We start from the raw sequence: 26,290 nt of genomic DNA, 5'->3' as shown, positions 1-26,290 counted from the left end.
GGCGGCGCCACCTGCCGGCTGAGGGGGTACTGCCCCCGCGCACCCCGCCGGGCCCGAGGCGCGCCTGCCTGCGTTGCCGTGGCACCCGGCGCCCGGCCTACGTTTCAATCGCGTTCCAGTCGCGACTATAAAAGGCGGCGCGCACGGAACGCCGCCCAGAGCAGCGGGCCAGGCCGGCGTTGCCATCTCCTCAGCCGCGCCGCTCGCCCGCTGAGGGCTCCAGGAGGGACGGGAGAGGGGAACCAGCCCAGCCCCATCCCACCCGCGGGGCGAGCTGACGGCCGGCCATGGCCGAGGGCTTGAGGAAGCTTGTCGGCGCGGAGAGCGGCCGGTTGCTGCAAGAGAAGCTGGAGAGCTGGTACCGGGACTACGAGGTGGGCCGCGGGCGCTGCGCGGCTGCTGGGGGGGCCGCCCGGCGAGCGGGCCCTCGGGGGGGGGGGGGGGCGGCCGGCCGGCAGGCAGCGGCGCCGTTGCCGCGGTGCCCGGGCCGCGGGCGGTTGCCGCGGTGACGGTCGGACGCGGAGCGGCGGCCCCCGCCGCCTTCCGGGGGTGCGCTCAGCCCGGGGCACCCGGCCCCCGCCGCCGGCCGCGGGGGGCAGGCAGCGGCCCCGGTTGGGGCTCAGCGGCCGCGTTGGGACGCTGACCCGCACGTGTGCCCGGTGCCTGCAGCACTCGCAGCTTCAGCGGTGCTCCTCTGTGCCGGTGCCTAGGCTCGCCGAGAGCGAGGGCTGGAGGCTAAAAGGGGCGTTTGAGCCGTAGTGACCGAGTCTGGATCAGAGGAGAGTTTTGCGGTAAGAGATCGGCAGGTGGAAGGGCCGCAGGTGAGGGCGTGCTCGGGGGGAATCGCCTGTGGCCGGGGGCAGTCAGGAAGAGGTGAGGGGAAAGGCTGCTGGAAGTGAGGAGGGGGCTATCCAGCTTCCCAGCTCTTCGGGGGGGGCGGGGGGAGCTGTTGGCGCTGAGCAGCTGCTGCAAGACGGGACAGCTGCAGGAGGGCTTTGGGGGGGCAGTTCTAAGGGAGGTTTGGGTAGGGGCAGGAGAAGGCTGCAGGTGGATGCCGTGGGATGCACGGAGGAGCAAGAGGTAACAGGAGACTGAGGAGGCGAAGTGGTGGAAGCAGTAGTGAATGTGTGAAATCAGGGCAAGATGAGATGAAGTGACCTCTGATTTGACAACTGTCCGTTTTCTCAGTGGAAAATCTTGACAGAGTGCTCGCTCCTGTGTCCCCAGGTGTCATTAGCTTTGGGATACTGATGGTTGGTTTGGTCATGAGCCTGTAGCCATCTACTGTGTGCTGGGGTTGGTGAGGAAGGGTGCTGAGCAGATGCAGCCTTTTCAAGGGAAGTCAGTTTGGTTTTTGGTGGTTTTTTACGTGGTATGTAGGAGTTACGGTATATTAATAGCTAGTTTAACTCTCTGCAGGACTCTTGGCAAAGGACTGTTTTAAGGAGGCATTTGAGGGTAGCTAGTATAGTTGCCATGGAGTGCAGGACACCAGAGGAGCAAGAACAGAGGCGTGCATTTTAAGATCTTCCACTTGGATGGTGGAGGTAGACCTTGGGAAGGCTGAGCAATGGTGGGAGCTGAACTCTCCATTATAACTGAGGTGGGGGTAGTCTCTGTGGTCTTGGAAAACAAAGACTAGCAGTTTCAGGCTATCTTGCAGAAAAGGAGGATCTGGCAGGTGGAAGCACCATGGGTGTTATGTCAGTGTAACGAGCTGGAAAAATGCATTTTGGAGTAGTGTTCGGGTGGAGGTTAGCAGGGTGAGGCTGGGCTTCTTGAGGCCAGAGGAAAGCATGTGTTACAGCAATCAGAAGACAAGCTGGCAGGGGCATGGGTGGGAGTTACAGCTGTTTTGGAAGCTTGTGAAAACCGTATGGAGCCTTTAAAGCCTGAAGATGTAGAGGGTGATCCATGCTGAAGACGATACGCAGGTTACAGATAAAGATTAAAGAAGCAGGTACAAAGTGTGTGTTCCCCTGGCAGGTGCAGCAGCATCCTGGACAAATTAACCCCATCAACTCCTTTTTGGGAATTGCATTTGCTGAAAGTGGTGTAGTTCTGCTGTTTGGTTTTTTTTTCTTAGGCTAACGCTGGATTTTGCCCGTTCTTCAGGAGTATTGGTTTCAGTTGGCAACTCTTAAAAATCAGATGAAATTGCATGGAGGCCTCCTGTGGATGTTGACAAAGCAAGATAATAGCCTTATATGTATTAGTTAAGCTAATATGGAAAACCAGAGTTTAGACTAATGTTTTTTCATCCAATGATCTCCCATCTTATTGTAAAAACTGTGAAAGATTTTAACACAGATCTATAATTATGATCCTTCTTTTAGGGATATTTATGGTTGCCTCTCCTTTATGAATGGGAAAGGAGTAAGTTTTCTCAAGCAATGAATTAACTGGGTAACAGAGGTCCTGATGTCTTGTTTGTTTGCCTATTAACAGTGTGAACCTTTTACAGATTAGTATTCTAGCGGATGCAGTAAGAAAAGGTTGTGAAGATGTAAGGGGGGGGGAAGTTGTGATATAACAGGAATGATCTTAAGTAAGAAAGCCCACGCAGAGGTATTAATACAGATTAATTTACAGACTAATTCCTGTGATCAGAATCTGAACCGATGCTGTGAAATAATACAACTGAACTCTGAGATTCAAGGGCAGCTCTTCACAATCCTCAATGAAACATCTCGAGAAGGTAAATCAGTGCCTTGTCTTATTACTAACACATTTCACAGGTGTCATCTTTTCAAGCTCTGGCTCTTTCTATGAGTGTTCTCACAACTTCTTAATGTATTTATTTCCTTAGGCGGGCATTATGCAGGTGTGGAAACAATAAAAACTCGTCCCCTGCCATGGCTAGGGACTTGTTTTTCCTGTGCTACTTCAGGAAGGCTCTTTGAAACCAACCTTTCTCTCACTCAGGTATGTAGGAAATTTAGGTTAAGGGAATAGAATGGTGTGAATTTATACCTGCAGGAGAACTTTAATGACTTTCCGTTAATAATAGCCTCCTTCCCTGATGGTGGTTTTTTTTTTTAATGAAATATGTCATGGAGACAACTGTGCTATTTGTCAGTCTCATCTTATGTTTCCTTTGAAAGGGAAATCAAAGAGGTCATTAAAGTTACTTTTGGCCTTCTAGGGCTTATGGTGTTTCACAACAAATGACAATATGAAGGAATGTGCTCTGTAAGACAAACTATGTTCTTGTATCACTGTCCTTTTCTAGGAAAGAATTATGCTACACTTACATTTGCAAAGATGTCATAGAATATGTTATCTCTATTAGTAAAAACCTAACACTATGTAAAAGTACATGCGTAAGCTGAATGTGTGGGTGAACTCCATGCATTCAACTGAGCTTTTTTTAAAGAAAAAAATATCTTTGTTTTGTAGCTGAGCATTAGAATATCTCCGGGGCAGGGGCAGCAAGGGGAGTAAGTGCTCATGTCCATCATGATACCACCACACTGAAGGGGTTGCAGGACTAACAGTTTAGCAGAAGACGTCTGCTGTGGCTTTGTGCTTTGCAGGGAAAAAAAAAAGCGTTGGTTGATGCAGTCTAGGGGAAGATACTGAGATTTGACAGTGATGTCTCCATGTTCTCTGACTTCTCTTTTTTTTTTTACACTTCTGTCAAAATCTTTCACAATTAAAATAAGGGATATCACTTTTCATTTGTCCTTAAGAGTCAGATTCTGTTGTATTGGAGGAGGGTTCTGCCAAAAAACCCACAAAATGTAAAATAATGATGTTATGAAATGACAGTACACCAGTTACAGACTTGTCGTTGCATGTGACATTAAAATTTTCAAGAAAAGTCTGTTGCACAGTTACTTATTTAATTCCAGTAGTATCAGGCAAATCTACAGGTTGTTAAAGACAGAGCTGCATGTGTAGTGGTGTGCTTTCTGAAATGACGATAGTTGCTGCCTCTGTTCTGATAAATTTATCTGTTACTTCGTGTACATGAATTCCCAAAACCTTGAGTTGGTGGTATAGCCAGTTGTGATTGACTGGACGCCCCCCTCCCCCCCGCAACACATCTGCATGAACACTTTGTTCAGGTGATGTGTATACAAGTAGTAAATCTGCGTATGCAGACCTTCCATATTCTCTGTCATGGCATATAAAAAGTGAGTATTTTTCCTAATATAACTGAGTCTTTGTTTTGTGTGCCTGGAAGGTATTGCTTATGTCTCTAGAAGGTATGCAATTGCTTTTGTTTTCAGTTACTTTAGAAATAGTGTTTACTGAAATGTTTAGAAATGTATCTGCTAATAAAGGTATACTACATTCTTGAAGGATTCTGTAAGGCAGAATGTTTGAGCAGCGTGATTTTGTGTTTTGCTGTAGGATTCAATTGAGAAAGACAGGCAGCTGAGAGAGCTGGCCAGCAATCAGGCTTTTCAACTGCAAAAGCTTCAGGAAGAACTGACTTCAACTCATCTACAGCTCGACCATATAGAAGAAGAGTAAGGGAATTAACTGTGATTGTTCTTGTTTGTTTTGTGGTTGTTTCTTGGTTTTTTGTTAACAAGCCATATTTTTCTCTTGATATCTAAACAGTGATGGAGACTTGTAAAATGTTTCATTTCTGGCTTAAAATCAGAGCTTCAAAATACATCTAGGCTCTGGATTGTCCATGTGTGTTCAAAGCTGGGTACAAATGATAGTCATACCCACATTCATAAATTGACTTGGTAGGTTTTGCTTCTGGCAGAGGAGTTTGAAAACATGCCAGTATTCCAGATAAAAGGGTTTTGTATAAGTGCATGACCATCCCAGTGGAATTATAGTCAGTGAAATATTACATGCTGAGTAAACCCTGATAAAAATAGAGTAGCTATGGTGCAACACTTACTGAAGGACTACAACATATCATAATGAGTTATGGTATGTAATTGGTGCATGAACATCCAAGAAGTTCAAAATTCAGTGTGGTAAGATGGTGGAAGAAAGGCAGGTTTTCAGATAAGTGACTAGGTCTGAACAGTTTTTGTCCTGGTGTATAAAACATGTTTTGTGGAGCACTGTGGTCTCAAAATGACTTAATTGTGTCAGAAACAAATTTGTGCAGTTGATGCCAGTTCCAGGGCCACTTCAGAGGTAGCTCCAAGTGACAGACACTTTCTCATGCATTCTGTTATCGTGAGAACACTGGATGTTCACAGTCCTTCAGTTGGTACAATAAGTGTTATAACCTAATGCTCTTGCTAAGTCATTCTAAGAATATCAGGTTCTCAGAACTGCAAACTGTATTAACTAGACTAAAGAGGTTCAATAGAGTATTTCAACCTGTATCCTAATCTTGCAGATGCCGCCTGCTTTCATAGAACTGTAGAATCGCAGAATGGTTGAGGGTTGGAACCCCTCTGCTGTTGGCAGAAACATCTTCCACTGGATCAGGTTGCTCAAAGCCCCATCCAACCTGACCTTGAACGCTTCCAGGGATGGGTCACCCACAACTTCTCAGGGCAACCTGTTCCAGTGTCTCACCACCCTCATGGGAAAGAATTTCTTTCTTGTATCCAGTCTGTCCTCCCTCTTTTAGTTTAAAACCACTATCCCTTGTCCTAGTGATAGGACAGGGGTATAAAAAAATAAGGTCTCTCTACCTTTCTAAGAAGTCCCCTTTAGGTACTGGAAGGCTGCAACAGGGTCTGCCTGAAGCCTTCTCTTCATCAAGCTGAACAATCCCAACTCTCTCAGCCTTTCCTCATAGGAGAGGCTGATCAGATCAGATCTCTGATTGTTTTTGTGGCCCTTTTCTGGACCTGCTCTAACAGGTCCCTACTGGGAACCCCAGAGCCTGATGCAGTACAGCCAGTGAGGTCTCATGAAAGGGGAGTAGAGGGGGAGAATCCCCTCCCTTGACCTGCTGGCTGTGCTGCTGTTTATGCAGCTGAGGATATGGTTGGCTTTTTGGGCTATGAACCCACATTGCCAGCTCGGTTTCAGCTTTTCATCTACCACTATCTCCAAGTCCTTCTCCACAGGGCTCCTTTTAAGCAATTTTTCCCCACCAGTCTGTATTGATGCTGATGAGTACCCTGATCCAGGGGTATTACCTTGCACTTGGCCTTGTTGAACTTCATGAAACTGACATGGGCCCACTCTGCAAGCATGTCAAAGTCCCTGTGGATGGCATCCATTCCATCAAGAGTATCAGCTGCACCATTCAGCTTGGTATTGTCCACAAACTTGCTGAGTAGGCACTCAGTCCTGCTGTCAATGTCATTAAAAAAAGATATTGAACAATACCGGTCCCAATACAGACCCCTGACACGCACCACTTGTTGCTGTTTTTTTGGACATTGAGCTGTTGACTGCAACTCTTTGGGCATAGCCATCCAGCCCATTTCTTATCCATCAACTGGTCCATCTGTCCAACACCAACATCCATGTGTCTTCAATTTGGAGACAAGGATGTTGTGTGGAGCCATGTCAAAGGCCTTACAGAAGGCAAGGGAGATGACATCAGTTGCTCTTCCCTTATTAACCAGTGCATATTGTTATCTGTTATGTCTCGAATAAGCACAGCCGTTCTTGTTTTTCACTATTGAAAAAGTCTGTCAGTCAACTCAGAGTGAGTTAATGATCAGTGCATCGCCCTGAAAAGCAGATGAAGACAAAAAAATTTTGTGATCTCACAGTATAAATTAAACATCAAAAGTGGCAAGGTTAGACAGAGATGGACCCCATAACATTTGGAAAAAGAGAGGGTTTTGTTTGTTCTTGGCGTTTCAACTGGTTTGAAAGAATTGGGTAATCTTACAAAATAATTTCAGCCTGGGAGGTTTAATAAACAAAGGAATTACTTTATAGAGAAGAGCGATGGGAGATTGGTGGATCTTATTCAAATCTATACTTGAAGGGAGGATGTAAAGTAGACGGAGCCAGGCTATTTCCAGTGGTGTCCAGCGACAGGACCAGAGGCACAAACGGAAACACAGGAGGTTCCCTCTGAACATCCGGAAACACTATTTTATTGTGATGCTGACTGAGCATTGGCACAGGTTGCCCAGAGAGGTTGTAAAGTCTCCATCCTTGGAGATATTTAAAAGCCATCTGGACATGGTCCTGGGCAACTGGATCTAAGTGGCACAGCTTGGGCAGGGGTATTGGACAAGGTGGCCTCCAGAGGTGACCCCAGCCTCAGCCATTCTGTGGTTCAGGTGGATGTAAATGTTGGTTTAGTGGTGAGGCATTTCATCTTAAGCTCCTGTGTGGATAGAAAGAGATTATCTGATGAGCTGAGGAAAAGCGTTTGATGGTCAAGGTGAGAAGTACGAGGAAAGTTATTCACTAATACAGACAGGAGTGAGTGTGTGGCAATTTGCAGTACAAAAGTCATTTTGGGTTAGCCCCTATGAGAAGTGGGGAAATTAGTGATAAAGCTTTTGTGCAGTTTTGTGGGTTGCATTTCTGTGTGCAGTCAGGTCAGAGAGGTGTTGGCTGTGATCTGCGAAGGTAGTACTCTAGAAGGTGGATGGTTGGGAAGGGGTAATTCAAGCAGAGATGAAGTCGCACATGAAAGTTTCAGAACTGATCCTTTCAAGGCGGTGCAGTATGAAGCAGTGATTATGTAATTATTGGCAGGCAGGGGATAGATGCAGAAGAAAAAATTCATGTCACAGGATACCCGGTCTATGGATGGTGAAGCGAAGAGGGTCCCCCATGGAGTCGGCCAAGTCATGACAATCACACCAATACGGCTACACGCCGTGCTCGCTTTATTAAGCAAACAGGTCATATTTATAACTTAAACCAACCGCTCACACGACTCGACACACAGGTGATTGGATAAAAGCTTCCGCTCACGTGGGTGTCCGTGTTGCTGACTGGTGAGCGTGCTGCAGGTGCCTGATCACAGTGTGCCGGTTTCGCGGTTCCCAGGACTTGTTCTGCACCTGGCTCCTTGTTTGTGCACAGCTTGTTTTCTTTCTCACCCTGCTTGTTCCAAGGACAAATTAAAGTTGCTCTGCAGCTTCAACTAACAGGCCTGGGTTGTCCAACCCGGACAATGGTAACATATGTCCTCGGTCCTTTAAAAATCCCTCTACAGTGAAGTCATTCTGAATGCTGTAAATTGTTGAAACTGATGATGAAACTGGAATTGTCTTAATGAAAAATAATGGGTGATAGCTAAATAATTCTGCTATGGCATAGTCAGATTTATAAGTTGTGTGCTGTGCTGATAGTCTGCACAAAGCCCACTGTGATTGTTTTCATATGTTAAGTTGGTATGGGCTTGATCTGCTTAAACAGTCAGTTTGTCATATTAAATTCTCTGGTAGAATCTCTGCCTTTACCATGAAGGTTATTAATTTTTCTTGCAGTCTGGCAAAAACCCAGTTGGCTCTTGAAGACACAAAGACCAAATCAGCCACTACTCTTTTGGCAGCAGAAGACGAAATTGTTCAGCTAAAAGCAGCGTAAGAAAAATTGAATCTTGGGTTATTTGTGGCAGAAAGTCAGCAAGTGGGTTCTGTTTATTCTACACTGTCCTATGCTGTAGCAAAAAATAGGACCTTAACATCCTGTAGCTTTGTTTCTTGATGTTATATGGAGAGAATTAGCCTACGTAGATCTACACGAGAAGAACCCCTATTTCTGAACTTCTACCCTGTATTCTTTAGGCTAGAGAAAGGATTACTTTGAAACCAGCAGCCTGATAGCATTTGAATCTTGTAGATGAAGTTAAATAGGAGAGAACCGTATTCTGAATATAGCTGGAAACCATCGTTTGCAACTTGCTACAATGCTTTTGGAAGTACCGTGCGTGTCAAATAACAGACACTTCAGTCTGTCTATCTTCAGATAAAGTTCTTTATACAGTTTTTTCTTTTAGGCCGTTTTTGCTAAATGCTTTTGCCTGTCTGAATGGAAGTAATGGCTATTGGTGATATTGATGTCTCTGGTTTAAAAATGTTTTTTGAGTTTTTAAGTGTGTTTGTCACATTGGGAAGTTAATCTGGATCGGTAAGGATGCAGCTGGGGGAACTACCTTTCCATTTCAATACAGGGGTCCTTAAAACTAATTTCCTTTTGTTGCTTGACCTTCAGTAATAATAATTCACTGTTATGAGTTGTAGCGCACATCTTTTTGTGGTTTTTTTGTTGGCTTCGTTTTGGGGGTTTTTGTGTGTTGTATTATCAGAAAAGAATACAAAGGTGGTTGAAATGAATTCCAATTATAGTTACATATAATTAATAACAAGTCATACTTATTAAATAAATACTTGCAGCTTTTCAGTTAAATAAGTGCCACGCTTAAAAATGGAAGAAACTTGACTTTTCTGCTCACACTGTAGGAAAGGATATAACTGTCCATGAGTTTATCTTTTCATTTTAGGGCAACTGAGAGGATGAGCTACTCCTCATAAACATAAGTAGACAAAAAAACCCTCAGGCTATTAGAGTTTCTACTTACAGTATCAAGTTAAATATCACTTGTTCATCTCTGGATGTTTATCATTGCTTCTAGATTAATGTTAATTGTTGGATTTAATCCATGGACTTTTCCTAGCAAGTGTTGATCACTTTGGATTTTAATTTTTTGGGTGGCTATCTGGGGTATAAACTCATATTCCCATAAAATGGGCTTTTTGATTCGTTGGGTGAAAAGTAGCTCATGTAACTCCTTGATTCTTAGATATAACCTGACTGCTGTCTTCCCGATTAAAATTAATAGTAGGGAATAAAACATCTCACAAGCCCCATGTGTAGGTCTTAATGTAGACTGGACAGAAGTTCATGTTGCCATTTGTATTACTGACAGAAAAACAGAACATTCACATCTTCTGTGAATCCAGGAATTCCGTCTTCTCCGCATGCTTATGGTTCATTTTGGCTTTCTACATTTGCATCTTCTGTCTGGGAGTTCAATCTTTGATTAAAGCAAAGGTGCTATTTTTCATGTTTTGTGCATCATCTTTTCAAAAACTGAACCATTTTAGTTGGGTGAAATTGGATTTGCCTAGTCTTTGCCTACCTGTCAAAAGCAGAGTCCTTCTAAAAGTAGAGAAAGTGAAACCAGGACTGATCTGTGACACCTAGGGCAGGATTTTTTTTTTTTTTTTTTTACACAAGGAACAGTTTACTAGCAGTATCCTTTGCATCTTTGTAAACCTGTGTTTTAAAACTTTTGGAATAAGCTGATGATCTCATTCCCCTTGTCTATAGTCTGCCTGTCTCTTATATTTAAATCAAATAATTTTTTGCAAGGCATCTTGGTCTCCTGGGCTGTTAGAGCAAATGTGGTCTAGACTCAATCCTATAGCCAGTGTAAGCGTTTGTTATATCAAGATATTAATTATAACAGGATTTAGCTATTTGCTGCAGAATTATGAAGGAAAATACAGATTTTTTAGATGAATAAAGATCAACATTTAAGAGCAATTGGAAGTTCTTCAGGGGAAGGCAATAAATAGTGTAATTAAAAAATGTTGTTACATGCAGACTTAACAAAATCCTATTAGTACTATTATAAATGGAAGCTTACTACTAGGGTGCTTAGACTCATGCTAAAAGGTCTAATCAAACTTAACAAAGCCAAGTGACACCCTGTGAAGTAAACACCTATCTCTAGAACTTGTCTTCCCGAATCTACTTTCCTTTTCTGGTTGTTCTTTAAATTAGAATTATTTATCCCTCTTTTACTACTACTATGCTAGCAGTCCTTGCTGGAGGAGCTGACTAAGGATGGCCATGGGACTCTAAGGGTATCTGCAGCTTTTCCTACCCAGGTTAGAAGGACAGTCTTTTAGCAGATGTGCTGGCCTTACTACCTGTGTTGGAACAGGAAGCTTGTTAATTGATAGGTGTTGTTTTCATTGTTTTGGATCCTGAAAAATCTCACCATGGTCCTTCAGTAAAAAAAAAAGGAGGGACAGACTGAATGCCTCCAAAGTGAAAAGAAAGCAAGCATCTTTCTTTTTCTGTTTCTTTTGGGGTTGTGTGTTTTGGTTTGGGTTTTTGTTTTTGTTGGTTTTTTTTTTTTTTCTTTTCCTTTTGGAGTAAGGAAAACAACAGTAACACCAGTGTTAGGAGGGAAAGTAGAGATGTTAGGATACTTTCTAACATTAAGCATAAAGGGCAAGACAAATTTGCTTAACTGGTTGGTTGACAATGATTAAAAAGCACTGCTTCTCTTCTGGAGAGCAAGAGAGGAAACATTAGCTTTTGATACTTCTTCAGTAACATCATTGGTGATATCCTTTGACTGACTAATATATTCTAGCAAAGAAAGGAACCTGAGGACCTGATATAAGAAAATACCTAGTCTTAAACTGTAGGAAAGAAAACTGAGCTGGTTTAGTTAACATCTTAAATACAAGAAAGAAACAGATTTCTTTCTTAGATTTCATCATCTGAGGTAGTGCAAGAACACAGTGTCAACCAGTGATCTCCCTGTAACACAAGTGTAGTGTATCCAGTCTCTTGCCACAGTAACGCTTTTACATTAAGACTATGCTTTTTAAAAAATTCTTGATTTCCCTGTGTTTCAGCATAAGGAGCTTTCTCAATATTTCTCCTCTTTCTGTTCTTTCTGTTTGATGGTGAGGATTAATTAATAGATGGTTTGCATTGGTAGAAGAACATCTTGTGACTGACTTTATTCTGTGTGTTTAAGTCTGAAGACTTCCCATGCCCAAGAGAAGGATGCCCTGAGGAAGTTAGCTCGTCTGAATGACTATGAGCGGCAGATTCAAATACTGCGGGATGAGATTTCTATCCTGGATGCCCAAAAGTCTGTTCTCCAGAGCAGGTAGAGACATTATTCAGAGAAGTCACTGAATCGGAGAAATTGTTCATGTTGGGTAGCATGAATTTCCTCCTCATTTGAGACTGAAGTATAAACAAAAGCTAAGCTTTTGTACTTTGTCACGAAGGAACATATACTCTTTGTTTTCTTCTAGTGCCCAAATGTTTTAATTTCAGACATCTATGTTAAGTTTCTGTCAAAACAACAAAGAGAGCAGCTTTACAAAATACATCAAGAGCAACTGTACGAGATAAGAGATTAGATTTGTTTGTAAGTCCTCTTTGAATACTATATCATTACAGGGCAGAAACTGTTACATTCTCACTTGTTTGACTTTACAACTCTTCAGTAGTACTGAAAGAGGAACAAATCTCCCAAGTATTCCAAGTTTAAAGTGTGTTTCCCCAAAGCAAAGTGCTTGGCTATACACACTTTAGGAATTACTTTGTTATTCAGGCTGTAGCCCATAAAATGGATTGACACAAATGCCTTCATATTAGACTAACCATCTGCAACTTTGTCTTTCATTATGTTGGCTCAAAATCTCGGCTTACCCTGGTAATAATTAAATTGACACAAAACTCTGTGCACTAGGCAAAAGCATCTGAGGATGGTGAAGTGACCACATGTGCTGCGATGAGAGACAGGACGCTGTTTGATGCAAACAAATGTCAATTTATTGTACAGAAGCACGAGTTTATATATACTTTCAGAAGCTGTGCGTTTTAAACAGATTGGTTCTTTAAGCTAAGCATTGCATACTAGGCAATCCCTGATTGGTGGTTAACTACCAGCAATTAACCGCAAGGTGTTACCTTTCCTTGGCGCCATCCTTGGCGCCATGCGTCCCCCACTCCCTTATCCTCTCTCAGCATGACTCATCATGTTAATTGTTGTGTCTATTCACGCTCCTTGTCCTCCCATAAAAGCTCGAGCACATTCCCCTCAGCTAAGTGATTGCCACGCATGGTCCTAATTTCCAGCCCGCTCCTGCACACATGCTCTTTACATGTCTGTCATAGGCTTGCACGGAGCCGTTCTCCTTCCCCAAGGCACAGAGTGAGCAGGTCACCTGGTTCATTTCCGCTGAGGAGCTGTTCACCTGGCCAAGCCAGGCGTAAAAACGCTTCACGTCGTGCCTGCCTGGTAGCTCGCTTTGGTGACATTTATGCTCAGGAACGCTTGGATGCAGAGACCCTTTTGAGGACGTACATCAGTGATGTGGAGATGGTACAGAGGATAATATACATTGCAGCTGTGGTAAGAAAAAAATATTTCTTATTTTACAGGCCAGCAGTGTTTTATAAGATATTATGGCTAGATTGGATGAACATCCAAATATCGGCCAATATACATAATCGGATTGAATTTCCTTTTCAAATTTTGACTCCTGTTGGCCCATTTTGTTAGGAATTTTGCGGCAATTCCTATAGCCCTTAGCAACCAATAAGTGTCTTGCATATATATAGGGTTCTGCATATATATATATGCATATAATGCATATGCATATAATAAGGGTTCTGCGCCCCCTACGATACCCAGGAGTTCACACCCTTGGTTCGATACCAATGTCTGCATGGGGTTTTGGACCTACCACCCACCCGTGAATCCTAGGACTTTTACAGTGGTGTCTTATCGCCCTTAGTTACTGGTAAGATTGTCCTGCAGGGGGCTGAACCCTTCACCCACCTACATACCCTATAGGAGTTGAGATCCCACCCACAAATCCTATAGGAACCGCTTTGGTCCTTCACCAGCCAAGTCCCTCATGGGAGTTTGGAACCGTGGTTAGAAGACCTCCACACTTGCCTCGGAACTCAAATCCTGGCTCCAAACCTAGAGACCGTTTCCAGAAGTAGGTTCCGTCTCAATCACACTCTTACACACAAGTAACCGATCCCACCCAACCAAACGGTGTCCCTTATACTCACGACTCCATCGTCTTCATTCGGATCTTCATGCACCAGAATTACGGGTCCTTTATACTGCAGTTTTTCCCTAGGAGCTCCAATCCCTTTTGGTTATTGTTTCTCTTTTGTTTGTTGATCTCCGGAGACTGACCTAGACTGCTATCCCGAGCCACAATCTGTGGGGCGCCCCTCAAAAAGTCACAGTTCAGGAAAGCACAGCGAGATCACATCGGGGTCACCGACTTGTTATAAACAATAACAATTAAAACAATTTTATTTTGGATTCAATCAATTTAAGTTGAGAAACAATAAGCTAAAACAGTGCTGGGTGCACGGAGAACTCAAATAGTTCCACCACACGCACACCTGAGTCCTAAAAGCAGCGTGTTTTATCCCCGGCTCTTGACCAATCTCCTCTTGCCGGATGTTCGTCCTGCGCTTTCCCCATTGGGCCGTTAGGGTACGCCTTCTCCTCCTACTGGCTCTCCTTTGGCGCGCTTTTTCAAATCTCAAGGTCTTTGTCTCCTTCGGCGGGCCTTCTCTGGCGTGGTTTCCTTACCTCCTTCGGCGGGCTTTTCCAAGCAGCGATTGCCTCAGGGGAAGGGGAAGCCATCACATTGTCTCAAAGGAGAACCACACGCACCCACTCACCACAACTGCCATACAGGTCCCAGATTTACACAGGTTACAACAATTACACTTAGCACAGCACACTCAATTTTTGACATGAATCATGACTGCGTTTATCACACTACGAGCTCAGTCTAAAGGAATTTGTTTTCATTTTTCTGTATTTAATCTTCTTTTCTATAAAATTGACGTAGTACATACCTGTGTTGGAGCGGCAGCGTGTCTCTTAACGTGTGTGATTCCAAGAACGTTTAACTTATGGAAGTTTTTTTTCTCACAACTGTCATTCAGTTTACATTCTCCAGTTTGACCTTTCTTCCTAACAGACAAGAGGTGCTCCTGTCTGACATGTTAGTCTGTGCCACATAAGATGCTTGTTAGTGAATTCTGCTCTTGATATCTTTAAGTGTGATTCTACTGATCATGGGCGTGTGATGGAATGCTACATAAAAATAGAAGGTTAGGTGGGAAGCTTTTCACTCCTGTCTTCTGCAAATAGATCACACTTTAATCGGAGAAGTCTTCCTAGATGAGTACTATTTTTAGCTTTCACTTTTACAGCAGCATTTTCTATTCCTTCTTACAATGATGATACTGGATTAAGTTCATTCTCTCAGATAATAGATAAAAAAAATAATCTCAGTCTCCTGGATTTGGCTAGATGTTCTTTAATTTTGCAGGAGTCTTTTCGTGCTGCAAAGATGGCCTACAGACAGTTCAAAATACGTGTAAGAGAGACTCTGTCTCTAGGTCACTCAGGGCCAGAGTCACTTGAAGACACTGTCCTGGATTATATAGTTCGCCATGAGGATCTGTATGACGTTCAAGCCAGTGTCAATGTAAGTCAAGGGCAGTGGGTGGGGAAGTGATGTGCTGATCTATTTCAGTAGCTAATAAATTGGAAGTGTGTAAACTAGAAATGTACTGTAACCTGAAGAAGGAAAAAAGTTTATTGCATGGATTTTATGTCTTGTAGCAGTTTATTTTCCAAAACAGTATGGTGGTGTGACCCAGTAATTACTTGTTTCGTTTGCCTTGATTAGAATGTTTGTCTGCCAGAGTAATATTTTTGGTAAGATACAGTGTAATGATCGATCAAATAAATGTAAGCTAAATTGCATAGTTCCTTAAATTCTGTGTTATACTGAAAAGCTGCATCTCCCGCTTAAGATTGTTGTCAATGATGTAGCTCATACTTTATTTCTAAAATAATAGCACATTCTTTCTGAAGCTAATATTTTCTGCAATAGCATAAGACAACATTGCTGGGAGCTTTTTATACTGTTTTTTAAATGTAGAAAACTGAGAGGCATATTTAGCAGGGATTTCCATACTGCCCATGAGTAAAAGTGTTAGTGAGCTCAAATTACTCAATTGTATTTATTTTCAGGAAGTAATTCGCTCCATGAACATCAGCCCAAAGATTTCATTGCCACCAGAAATCGATTTCATTGTGATCAGCTCTTTGATTCGAGAGTTGTGCCGTGTGGCTTTTTCAATGCAGACACTTGTTCCTCCTCTTGATATTGCCTTTGGTACTGATGGAGAGCTTTTCAGTGAGACCAAGTAAGAACTCTTTTCTTTTCAGTCAGATTCTTACTATTAAAAAACATTAATCAGATTTTATAGTATACTTCTTTCCTAATTAATATAAAGGTTTAAGATTGATGCTAAACACTAATTTGGGACACATATTCCTGGCCTGGGGTGAATTTGGTATGCCTTTAAGGTTTCTGATAGTGTATAAATGCTAGGATGTAGACCAGTGTTAACAGCTCTTTTTAATGAACAGCAGAGCTTTCTGGATAAACTTCAGTGTCTAGAGCATATTTAATTTATCCTTGAAGAGGAAAATTATCATCAGCCTTTCTTTCTCTGTCTGCCACCAGTGTTTACAAAATGTGTGCAACTTTGTTCCTCTTTTCTGGCCCATTTTGTCAAAGTCATGTTTGCTGAGATCTGGCAGTTGGTATCTGATACCAGGATCATCAGCGTGTGTGCTGCAACCTCCAGGCTGTGGCTGATGTACAACATATGGACCATAATACACTTCTATCTCTTCTGGTGTAAAGTTGAGCAAGAAGAAAAATTACTTTTAAAAATGGGAATTTTGTTTAATGAATGCACACCATATTGTAGTTTTTCTTTTTTCCATTGAGTCAGGGCTGGCTGTTTTGTTAGCTGGCAGAGAGCTGTAGGATACTTGCATGCCTTCAAGAAAACTGAGGGGATTGGTATCTCCAAAACAATTACTCTCACAAGCAAGAAAAGCCACACCAATAAGGATATTTCTAATAATAGAATCATAGAATGGTTTGCGGCGGAAGGGACCTTAAAGATCATCTCATTCCAACCCCCCGGCCATGGGCAGGGACACCTTCCACCAGACCAGGCTGCTCAAAGCCCCGTCCAGCCTGGCCTTGAACACTGCCAGGGATGGGGCACCCGCAGCTTCTCTGGGCAACCTGTTCCAGTGCCTCACCACCCGCACAGTAAAGAATTTCTTCATAATATCTAATCAAAATCTTTTCTCTTTCAGTTTAAAACCATTACCCCTTGTCCTATCGCTACATGGCCTTGTAAACAAGTCCCTCTGCAGCTTTCTTTTAGGCCACTTCTAGGTACTGGAAAGTTGCAATAAGGTGTCTCTGGAGCCTTCTCTTCTCCAGGCTGCTCTCAGCCTGTCCTCATGGGAGAGGTGCTCTGGCCCTTTGATCATCTTCATGGCCCACCTCTGGGCTCACTCCAACAGCGAGTTGTCCTTTTATGTTGGGGGGCTCCCCCAACTGAATGCAGTACTCCAGGTGGGGTCTCACGAGAGCAGAGGGGGAGAATCACTGCACTTGACTTGCTTCCCATGTATCATGCAGCCCAGGATATGGCTGGCTTTCTAAGCTACAAGCGTACATTGCTGGGTCATGTTGAGCTTCTCATACACCAACACCCCCAAGCCCTTCTCCTCAGGGCTGCTCTCAATCCATTCTCCACCCAGCCTGTATTTGTGCTTGGGATGGCCCTGACCCCTGTGCAGGACCTTGCACCTGGCCTTGTTGAACTTCATGAGGTTCTCAACAAGCTCTCAAGCTTGTTGAGGTCCCTCTGGATGGCATCTCTTCCCTCCAGTGTGTCAACTGCACCACTCAGCTTGGTGTCATCAGCAAACTTGCTGAGGGTGCACACAATCCCACTGTCCATGTCACCAACAAAGATGTTAAGGCTGGTCCCAATATCGACTCCTGAGGAACACCACTTGTCTTCACTTGGACATTGAGCCGTTGACTGCGACTCTGAGTGCAACCATCCAGCCAATTCCTTATCCACCGAGTGGTCCATCTGTCAAATCCATGTCTCTCCAGTTTAGAGACAAGGATGTTGTGTGGAATGGTGTCAGATGCTTTGCACAAGTCCAGGTTCATGACATCAGTTGCTCTTCCCTCGTCCACCAACACTGTAACTCCATTATAGAAGGCACCAAATTTGTCAGGCATGGTTTGCTCTTAGTGAAGCCATGTTGGCTGTCACACAGTCAACTCCTTATTTTCCGTGTGCCTAATCATTTAAAGCAGAGTACAGACCAGATGGGGAAAAGAGCTTGAGACGCCAAGGAGAGAAACAGAGAAAATAAAAATAGCCCTTAGGAGAGTGCAGAGTCATACATGACTACTTAACAATCCTGTTCAAGTACTGGGCAGTTAGCTATTTGATACCCAAAGCTGTTGGCTGAGCTGAGAAGGCTGCAATGCTATGGTATAGTCTTGGGATGCTTTCTCCACCTACCTGATGTCTGTGGCCTTCAAAAACAGGTGTTTATACATGCTGCTGTGGGAGGCATATACGTGCATCTGTCCATCTACATAGTGAAATATATGGCATATATATGTGGTACACAGAGATGGAGCAAAACTTGTAGAAATTAAAATATCTCTGGTAGTTACGTGTGATACCATTCTATAAAAGGGCTGGTTAAACCTTATTGTACCCTATATCTTCCTCTATGCAGAGCTTCACGCCTCTGCAGCGTTGCTTTGTGAAAATTGCTATTGTATATGCATTACTAATGTATAGATGCATCGCTATTTTGTATTTCAGTTATTTGGTATTTGGTTTGAGTTTTAATCCACAAAACCAGACGTGTATTATTCAGCCAGTGTTGCAGACTTAGGGAGGTAATATATATCTGGTATGATAATACAGGCCTTCAAAATAATTTTTCTTAGCTAAAATGTGCTGTTTCATTATCATCGTTTGAGGATCTTGCTAATAAAATTGCCTTTTATGTCTCATAAGATGCTAGGATATAACTTTACAGTTGAGATAGAGTATTTCTGTAATATGCTCTACAGGGGTCTTGTTTTAGCAAGGTATTTCAGGGAGATGGGATGACTGTGTCTGCCAAAATGCTCAGAAGATTTAATCTGTCAGTGGACCCAAGGACCCTGGCATGTGTGGGGCTTATGTAAGAATATGGTCTAGTGGTCTTCTAAAGTGGGAGATGAATTTATTGGAGCGTCTCTCAGTATAAGTAGATAGTATGTTCTGTTTAGTCTGTCTTACAAATACATTCATTTTCTAGGTTCACTTAATGAATACTTATTTTTGTGATGTGGAAATATTGTCAAGATAGATATTTATGAGCTGTAGCTAGTATTCTGCTTTTTATCAGCACTGATGAGTTGAAGCACCATATTCATCTTCTGGCACTGATGTGCAGACCCTTCTCGTCCTCTGTGTTTCAATAGGTACCGTCATAGTTTTGGCTCTGATTTCACAGCTGCCTTGGTGGCCTATCATGTGTGGCCTGCTCTGATGGAAAATGACGTTGTAATTGTGAAAGGAGAGGCAGTCACAAAAAGAGGAGCTCTGGTATGTGTTTTTTTTTAAGGAACGTTAAAAAAGTAACTGGATTTAAACACTTTCAAAATTTAAAAAGACAAATTCTTAATTGTTTCCTATTTGGCTGGAGTTGTGTATAACTAGTATCAGTTAGGTTTTGGTGCCTCATCCTGTATGTAGGATGAATGGTTCTGTTTGCCTTAATGTGTTCATTATGCAGATGTATGGTTGTTGGCAGAGGCTGTTCTAAGGAGAAAGTCTGAGGTGTTTACGCTCTGTCCTCAAGCCTTGTCTCCAGCATGGCAAGTCTGCTTGCTGAGTTCATCTTTATTAAATGCCCTCTCTCAAAACAGGTTTGTCAAACTCTTCTCTTACAGTGGTCTCGCAGAAGTAGAAGCCGCAGCCGTAGCACCAGTCCTCTTCTATCTCATCACGTAAGCCCCAGCTGAATGCTTGTAGTATAAACAGCACCAAGTATTTTAAACTCAGAATGTTGGCAACCTTTTAAAAATGCTGATGTGCTGCATGTAGATGTTAGCGTTGGGAGTAAATGCCTTTGCTAGGTCTGGAACGAGGTGAAGCTGAAATGACAGATGGTTATTGCCTGGTATAATTTTCAGTGGAGATACTGTATGAGAAGTAGATCATAGTTACATTCTCAGAAGTATCAACTGTGGATCTCGGAATGCTTTCCCCCTACTCCCCCTTGCTTCAGTACCCTTCTGAATAACTAATTGCATCATCTGGAAGTGTTTTAGTCATCTTGCAGTACATATAGAGCACGTGGTCCCTGCCTCCTGGAATTAGTAATCTGAATTTACCCTATAATGCCTTAAAGGAGCAGAAAATCAGTGTAAGGTGGGCAGGAGTGGAAGAACGGAGGTGGTACTAGTAAGATGTGTGAAACCTTAGCAGAGTTCTACTTATGGTATAGTTACACAGTATCTAATTATTTTTATAAAACTCATGTCTATTTTTCTAATTGTTAGCCTGTCTTATTAAATTAACATAGATGCCCTCAACTTAAAATGTGACTATTGAAAATGTGAGAGGCTTTGGGTAAGACTCAAGTTTTTGTGTGCGTGCAGGGTGTGGAAGAAAAACTAGAAATTTGTTGAATTTGACTTTTCACGTGTGGAGCTGCCCTAATAGACACATGCAAACTTTTTGAATGTTGATGAGTCCCCACGTGCCTTTCTTTCAGTTCTTTAGCACACCTGAGTTTCCTTTTCTGTTTGTCTTGCAGGTGTCTCAAAGCCACAGTCCTTCACCAGTGAGGAGCGGAAGCCCAAGTAAGTGGGCATATTAGTTCATTATGACTCATGTTTTCACATTAAGCCCTTGAACGACTGAGCAAAGAGACAGAAAAATGTGGTAAAGGTCCTCAACTCTAAAACACTTGTCCAAATTTTATTTTTAGAATGGGTAGCTCCTTTTCTTTCTGTGTGTGGAAAAAAGCTGAAATTTCTGACTTGGAGAGCTTGTTTTTCACTGTACTCGGAGCACAGTCATGAGTTCTCCCTGCTGGTTGCCTTTATTGTGGCCAGTTCTGTAGTAAGTAAAATGTTCTCTTCCCTAAACAAGAAACAGCTGCAAGTTTGCTGGCTCCATGCTTTTACAAATCCAAAGTAGTGATGGTGAAGTGAGGGATTTCCAGTAGTGTGAATGTGTGCCCATTCTCAAGCCCAGCCGATGTAGAGATTTATTTAAAAAAAAAGTTGTACTGAAATGTGTCTTTTTCTTCAATAGGACGTTAACTGAATGTGTTCCTGTGAATCAGTACATCTGGATCCAATGACTTCACTGGTGCCTTTTCTCTTCAAGAATACCTCAAATCTCGCAATAATGTGAATGAATGGCAATTGTCACTCCAAATGAAATTTGTGTTCAGTGTGGTCTATAGAAATATAGAAGACTTATTTATAATTTTAGAAACTAATTCAGCCCTTCTAATTTAAGGAAAAAAAAAAAGGTGCTTGCAATACTTGCAAAAAAAGGATTATACTTATTTGGCAAAATTTGCAGAGCACTGAGGAACCCATGATGTAATCCTGCAGATGGAGATAGAATTATTCAATCTAGAATGTTTTCCACAGATACCAAACAATGCAATTATCTTGATAGGATGCTTAATATAACCTAAATGGTGAATGTTGCAGAATGTTGAGGTTAGCTGTTACTTGAAAACAGTTTCATTAATTGGTGCTTATTTACAATTTTAGAAAATAGCAATAATCTTAGTATGTGCCAGACTCACACAGCATCCTTTTAAATACTCCTTGCAGTTAACTGAATTTTCTAACTACAGTGCAAAAGTTGCACAGAACAGTCATAAACTACCAATACTCCAGAAATCTACAGGACTTCATTGACGTATAGTTCTGAAAGCATGGGTATATGCTTTAGCAAGGCAGTAACAGTCCTTGTTAAATTCATTGTTACTTAGAAATTAATATCATAAAAAACCCTTGCAGTTTGGAACTTAAAAGTATTTTGAATCTGTGCCACCGACTATTTGTAAGCTTGAAATATTTGCTTCAGATGGTCTAATCCAGGGGTCCTCAAACTACGGCCCGCGGGCTGGATACAGCCCCCCAGGGTCCTCAATCCGGGCCCTGCTATTTACAGAACCCCCCCGCCGGGGGTTGGGGGGGGAACCAAGCAGCCGCAGATGGCTGCCTGCCACTGCATCCGTGCGCCGGCCCCCTGGTTAAAAAGTTTGAGGACCCCTGGTCTAATCAGTATCACTTTTAATGGGCTTTCATACCAGACTGATAGATTACTAATTCTTGAGAACACGGTGAAAAAACCTTGTCAAATTATCTCTCACTGTGGGTGTTTATTACATGTTAAATGTAAAGATTAGAGACATGGAGAGATTTTATTCTGGCACTTTAAATAGTTTGTTCCCCTTGTAAATGTTTATTTTGATGTCAGCATTCTTGGTTTTGAGAGAACGGATTCTGTTTTTCTCCAGAACCTAATCCGTAGGGCCAGCCATGAACACAAGCCACACAAATGACTGCTTGGGGCCTTGTACTTTTACACAGAAACATAGGATTTGTCATAATGGAGCTGATGTGTAATTCACCAACTCCACTGTCTTATTCCAGTCAATACTCGATGTTTCAAAGGTATGTGGAGCTTTCCCCAGATTCATCTCAACAATTTTGCAATATAAAAATTGCTTTCTGCCTCCTCTTTATCAGCCTATACCCAGGACCGTGACATTTCATTAGTACTACTGTAATAACATGAGCAAAAATATTCTTAAGTCTGAAACTGTTGAGTTCTTGAAAATAAGTTACAGGAGCAGATTTTGTGATCCCTTTTCAGGGATTCTATGCAGATTTACACACCATGTTCTTTATCTCTACTTCTTGTGTGGCTTAAGACTTTGGTGCAAGGCTATTTGGCAGAGGACCAGACTTCAGGCAGACTCATTGGTCCCCATGAGCCATGGATTGGCTGTGACTCTAGTTCTACAGACTTATTTTCATTGGAATTAGGCCCATAAGTAACCAGGGAGAGCAAAATGAGGTCTTGTACATAGTTGTTCGCAGAGCCACTCTGAATGAACTAAGGGGACACAAAGGCACACGCACGTATGCAGTGTACTTCTTGTTATCTAAGCAAGTCACGAGAGAAAATGCTAAAGCAATACATTTCCTCTTCAAAGAGCCTGATTGTTGGTCACAGCTATGGATCTGAGCTTAAAGTAAACCTGCATATTTCTGTGCTGATCTCATGACTAAAACCACCACAGCTCTGGAAAAACTAAGCACCTGCAACCTGTGTGGCAATAGAAGACAATTAGCTATCCTGAGTATGGTTTTGAGCAGAAAAATGAAGATTTTTTTAATTCTTGGTTGTTTTTTAAAGGTAGGTGTTACATGTTTGTCTTCTGCATGTAATTACCAAGACATGTCTGTGTTACGATTTTGAGTTGAAATAAGTTTCTGTAACAACTCTGAGAAAACTGACTACATCAAGGAAGTGTTTTTCTTGACAAGCATGAGAGGCAGGGTGGTTCCAGACTTGCGCACACTTGTGATGCCACTAAGAACTAGTATTCACAAAGATCTAAATTTGCCATAAAATTGTCAAAAAGACAAATTTGCAGTGCATGGTTGACCACCTCATCTTACTCTCCCAGCAGGTACTTAGAGAACTAGTTAGTCTCAGAGTAAAAGAGAAAACTAATGAAATGACAGCCAAAATGACAGCCATTGACTTGTTTTGGTAGTGAGAAAGCAGCTCTAGGATTTTTTTTTTCTTTCATAATGTTTGAGAGCAGAGCAAACTATTTTCATCAAAATAGGAAGTCAGTGCACAGCATGGTAATGCTCATTTAGTTAAACTTTACTCAGTTGTACTCCGCAGCCCATAGTAATGTTATAGGAATATACTGTTTTGTACTGGTTGCTTGTGCAGCTTATTTATAGCCAATTAAATCTATAGGTCAGATAGAAGATTGCTTTTGGTATCAAGTCAGACACTAATAGCTCCTGTTCTTTTTATCCACGTGCAGAGAATGCATACCAATAAAGATTATATGGAATTAACCAGCAAATGCAAAATAACTTATAAAAAGGGACTTCTGTAATTGCTTTTAAGATCCTATGGAAGAATGGATCATGAATGGGAAATTTACTTGGTATATGATGTGAAATTTACTTCGTATTTTAATAAGAGTTTTTAAAATCTTAGATAAGATTTTTTTTTTATTTTTATTTTTCTCTAAATGACCTGGATAATGCCACACTTGTAAATACTGCAAAGTAGAAACAGTAAGGGTGGATTCTAATAGGTGACTGAAAAAAAAAAAAAGAGCCAGTAAGGCTTCTATTATAAGATTGTTTTTGAACAGTATGATCATGATCAAAGTGTCAATAACAGGAAAATAAGACTAGATTTTGAGCTAATTTAAACTCTTTGTAGATGGACTGATGGAGGTGAGACTGCATGGGGTGTAAAAAAGCACCACATTTGGTCCAAGGTGTTTATGTAGAACACCTTTGTGAGAGGTTTTGAGATTGCTGGAGAATTGCTCCTGCCTGTCAGCTCTTTGAAGGCTGATTATGTCTGTCTTGATTCAGAGGCTGTCCTGGAGTCAGCCTTAAGATGTGGATGTTTTATCACATATTTCTGGGAAAATACAATGTCATCAAAGTATCTTCAGTCTTCATTCTTCAATGTTTGCAGCTCAATAACATGAAGTCGAGATTCATGCAGAGCTAGCAGATACTGAGGGGAAATTGCTCAGCTAAATTTGCTAATGCACAATTAAGATTAAAATTCAGAAATTACCTTGGATAGATCCTCCTGGCATCCTGATAGGAGAAAGTTGGGGTCAGGAGGCTGGTGGAGTCTTCCCATCTAATCTAGCCAGCAGTGAACTGTCATGCTGATTGTCTTGTAGGAGGTTCTGAAGATGAATGATAGGTTAAAGCAAAAATACAGCCTGAAGAAAGTAAATGTGAAGGCCAAAAATTATCAAAATGTTCCTTGGGAGACATATATGCCTGTACATCCTCCAGGATTTGAGCCTTTTAACTTTGCTTTTATATTGCATGTATCGCTACTGCAGAAGTTTATCATCCTGTACAAGTGCCATCGAGATTAAATGCTCTCTTTCAGCTTTATGTAACCTTTGTCAGCAATTTTTGATTGGTGTTAAACTACACAATGAATTTTTTACTGTAGCATTGAATAGTTTGTTATGGCTTGTGGCTACCTTAGCTTGGCTTTAGATTGAATGTTTGAAGTTTCAAGACTACTGTATTTCTTTTAGTCATGCAGCATACTAAGCAAGTATACTAAAGAATTGTACATTTCATTTTATGCAGGTTTTTGATAGTTTTAAACAGCACATATAGGCAAATCTCTCAGGCTTGTGCTGATATACAGGTGTATTGTTTGCAGCTGTACAGAAAAGCTGTACCTTTCACTCACAGAGTACAAATATAGAGCAATTGGTGTCAGTTTACTGTTAGCAGACAAAAGGCATGAACACACATGAAGTGGGTTGTGTATGTGTACTTTCTTATGGCTTTGAGAAGGAAGCGTTTATGCCTTGCAAGAACACAGTTCTCAAAGTACTGTTTGTTACCTGCTTGAAAGTAAAGTGTCAGCGTAAAGATGCTGTTTACCACTGTTAGTACTGCTTCCTCTGAAACTTTTTTGATAAAGGGCTTTGGCCTGCATTCAAAGTTCTTTGTTTTAAAAGAAAAAAATGTATATAATAGAGACATAATTTTAGGCTAATTTCTTCCCTTCACAGTAACTGGCATTTAGCCTTTTTCATTGGAGGAATATAATCTATCACAAGCAGGTATGATACTTACCTTTGTAAACTACATCCAGGACCTTCAGTAAAAACCTGTCTGTGTGTCGATACGTGCACCTCCAAGTGAGCATGGACAGGACAAACATTTATTATTTGGAAGCATCAACTTCTATTCACAGAAAACATTTTGCCCTATGGATTTTTATACACTATGCACTTTTTATGGCTGACTTACTGTAATTAATAAAAAATAAATGGAGTTTTAAAAGTGACAAGTATTTTTCAAGTCTATTTTCTGGTACAGTGTGATTCTCGGGTACTTTGTTAATGAAAAAAGTAAGGTGAAACTTTGCAGTTTAGAAAAATCACACAAAATTTATTGCATAAAATGACTATACAATTTTTTAAAATATTAGAATATGCAGTTATGTTAAATAGCTTACAACAAAGATTGATCAGAATCTCTTGTCACCTAAATGTAACATTCAGAAAATCTGAAGGACTATTTTATCAGCTTTCTTCTCTGTTTCTTAGGGCTAAGCTTTATGACTGCTTTCAGGGTAACATGTTCATATTCTAATACTGCGTGTAGCGCATGTTGGGTAGAAAGCCTTCCTTTTTGCAAACATTTACGCATGCCTTATGGTTTTATGTGTTGATCAGAAATTGAATGTTTTCTTCTTTACAAGCACTTCACATGCTGCAGGTAAGTGAGTGATTACTGTTCAGGCTGAGGTGAGTTGCTTACATCAGGCCATGCGAAGTACCAGCTGGTTCAGTGCAAAGTCCCCCCCAGGTGCACTGCTGCTGGCTTCAACTTGATTCTGAACATCGCACCTTTGCTCAGAAAAGAAA

At 41.7% G+C, this 26,290-nt stretch overlaps 1 protein-coding gene across 2 annotated transcripts; it reads left to right on the top strand.

Annotated features, from left to right (window-relative positions):
• The first annotated feature begins 178 nt into the window (after nt 1-178).
• On the top strand, nt 179-25,709 carry SPATA18 (spermatogenesis associated 18). Of its 2 annotated transcripts, XM_056333287.1 has the most exons (13): nt 179-374; nt 2,593-2,698; nt 2,810-2,925; nt 4,360-4,478; nt 8,346-8,441; nt 11,642-11,776; nt 12,796-13,033; nt 14,994-15,152; nt 15,704-15,879; nt 19,053-19,176; nt 19,524-19,580; nt 20,393-20,438; nt 20,896-25,709. In XM_056333287.1, the coding sequence occupies exons 1-13, from the start codon at nt 288-290 to the stop codon at nt 20,901-20,903; spliced, it is 1,467 nt and encodes a 488-aa protein (XP_056189262.1). In that variant the 5' UTR covers nt 179-287; the 3' UTR covers nt 20,904-25,709. The 2 variants fall into 2 exon arrangements, with proteins under 2 accessions (XP_056189262.1, XP_056189258.1); XM_056333283.1 differs by lacking the exon at nt 20,896-25,709 and having other exon boundaries at nt 20,393-20,455.
• Nucleotides 25,710-26,290: the final 581 nt, after the last annotated feature.

Source organism: Falco biarmicus, chromosome 1 (assembly GCF_023638135.1).
Source record: "Falco biarmicus isolate bFalBia1 chromosome 1, bFalBia1.pri, whole genome shotgun sequence".
In the NCBI taxonomy this organism is placed as follows: Eukaryota; Metazoa; Chordata; class Aves; order Falconiformes; family Falconidae; genus Falco; species Falco biarmicus.
This window is presented reverse-complemented; position numbering and strand designations above follow the sequence as displayed.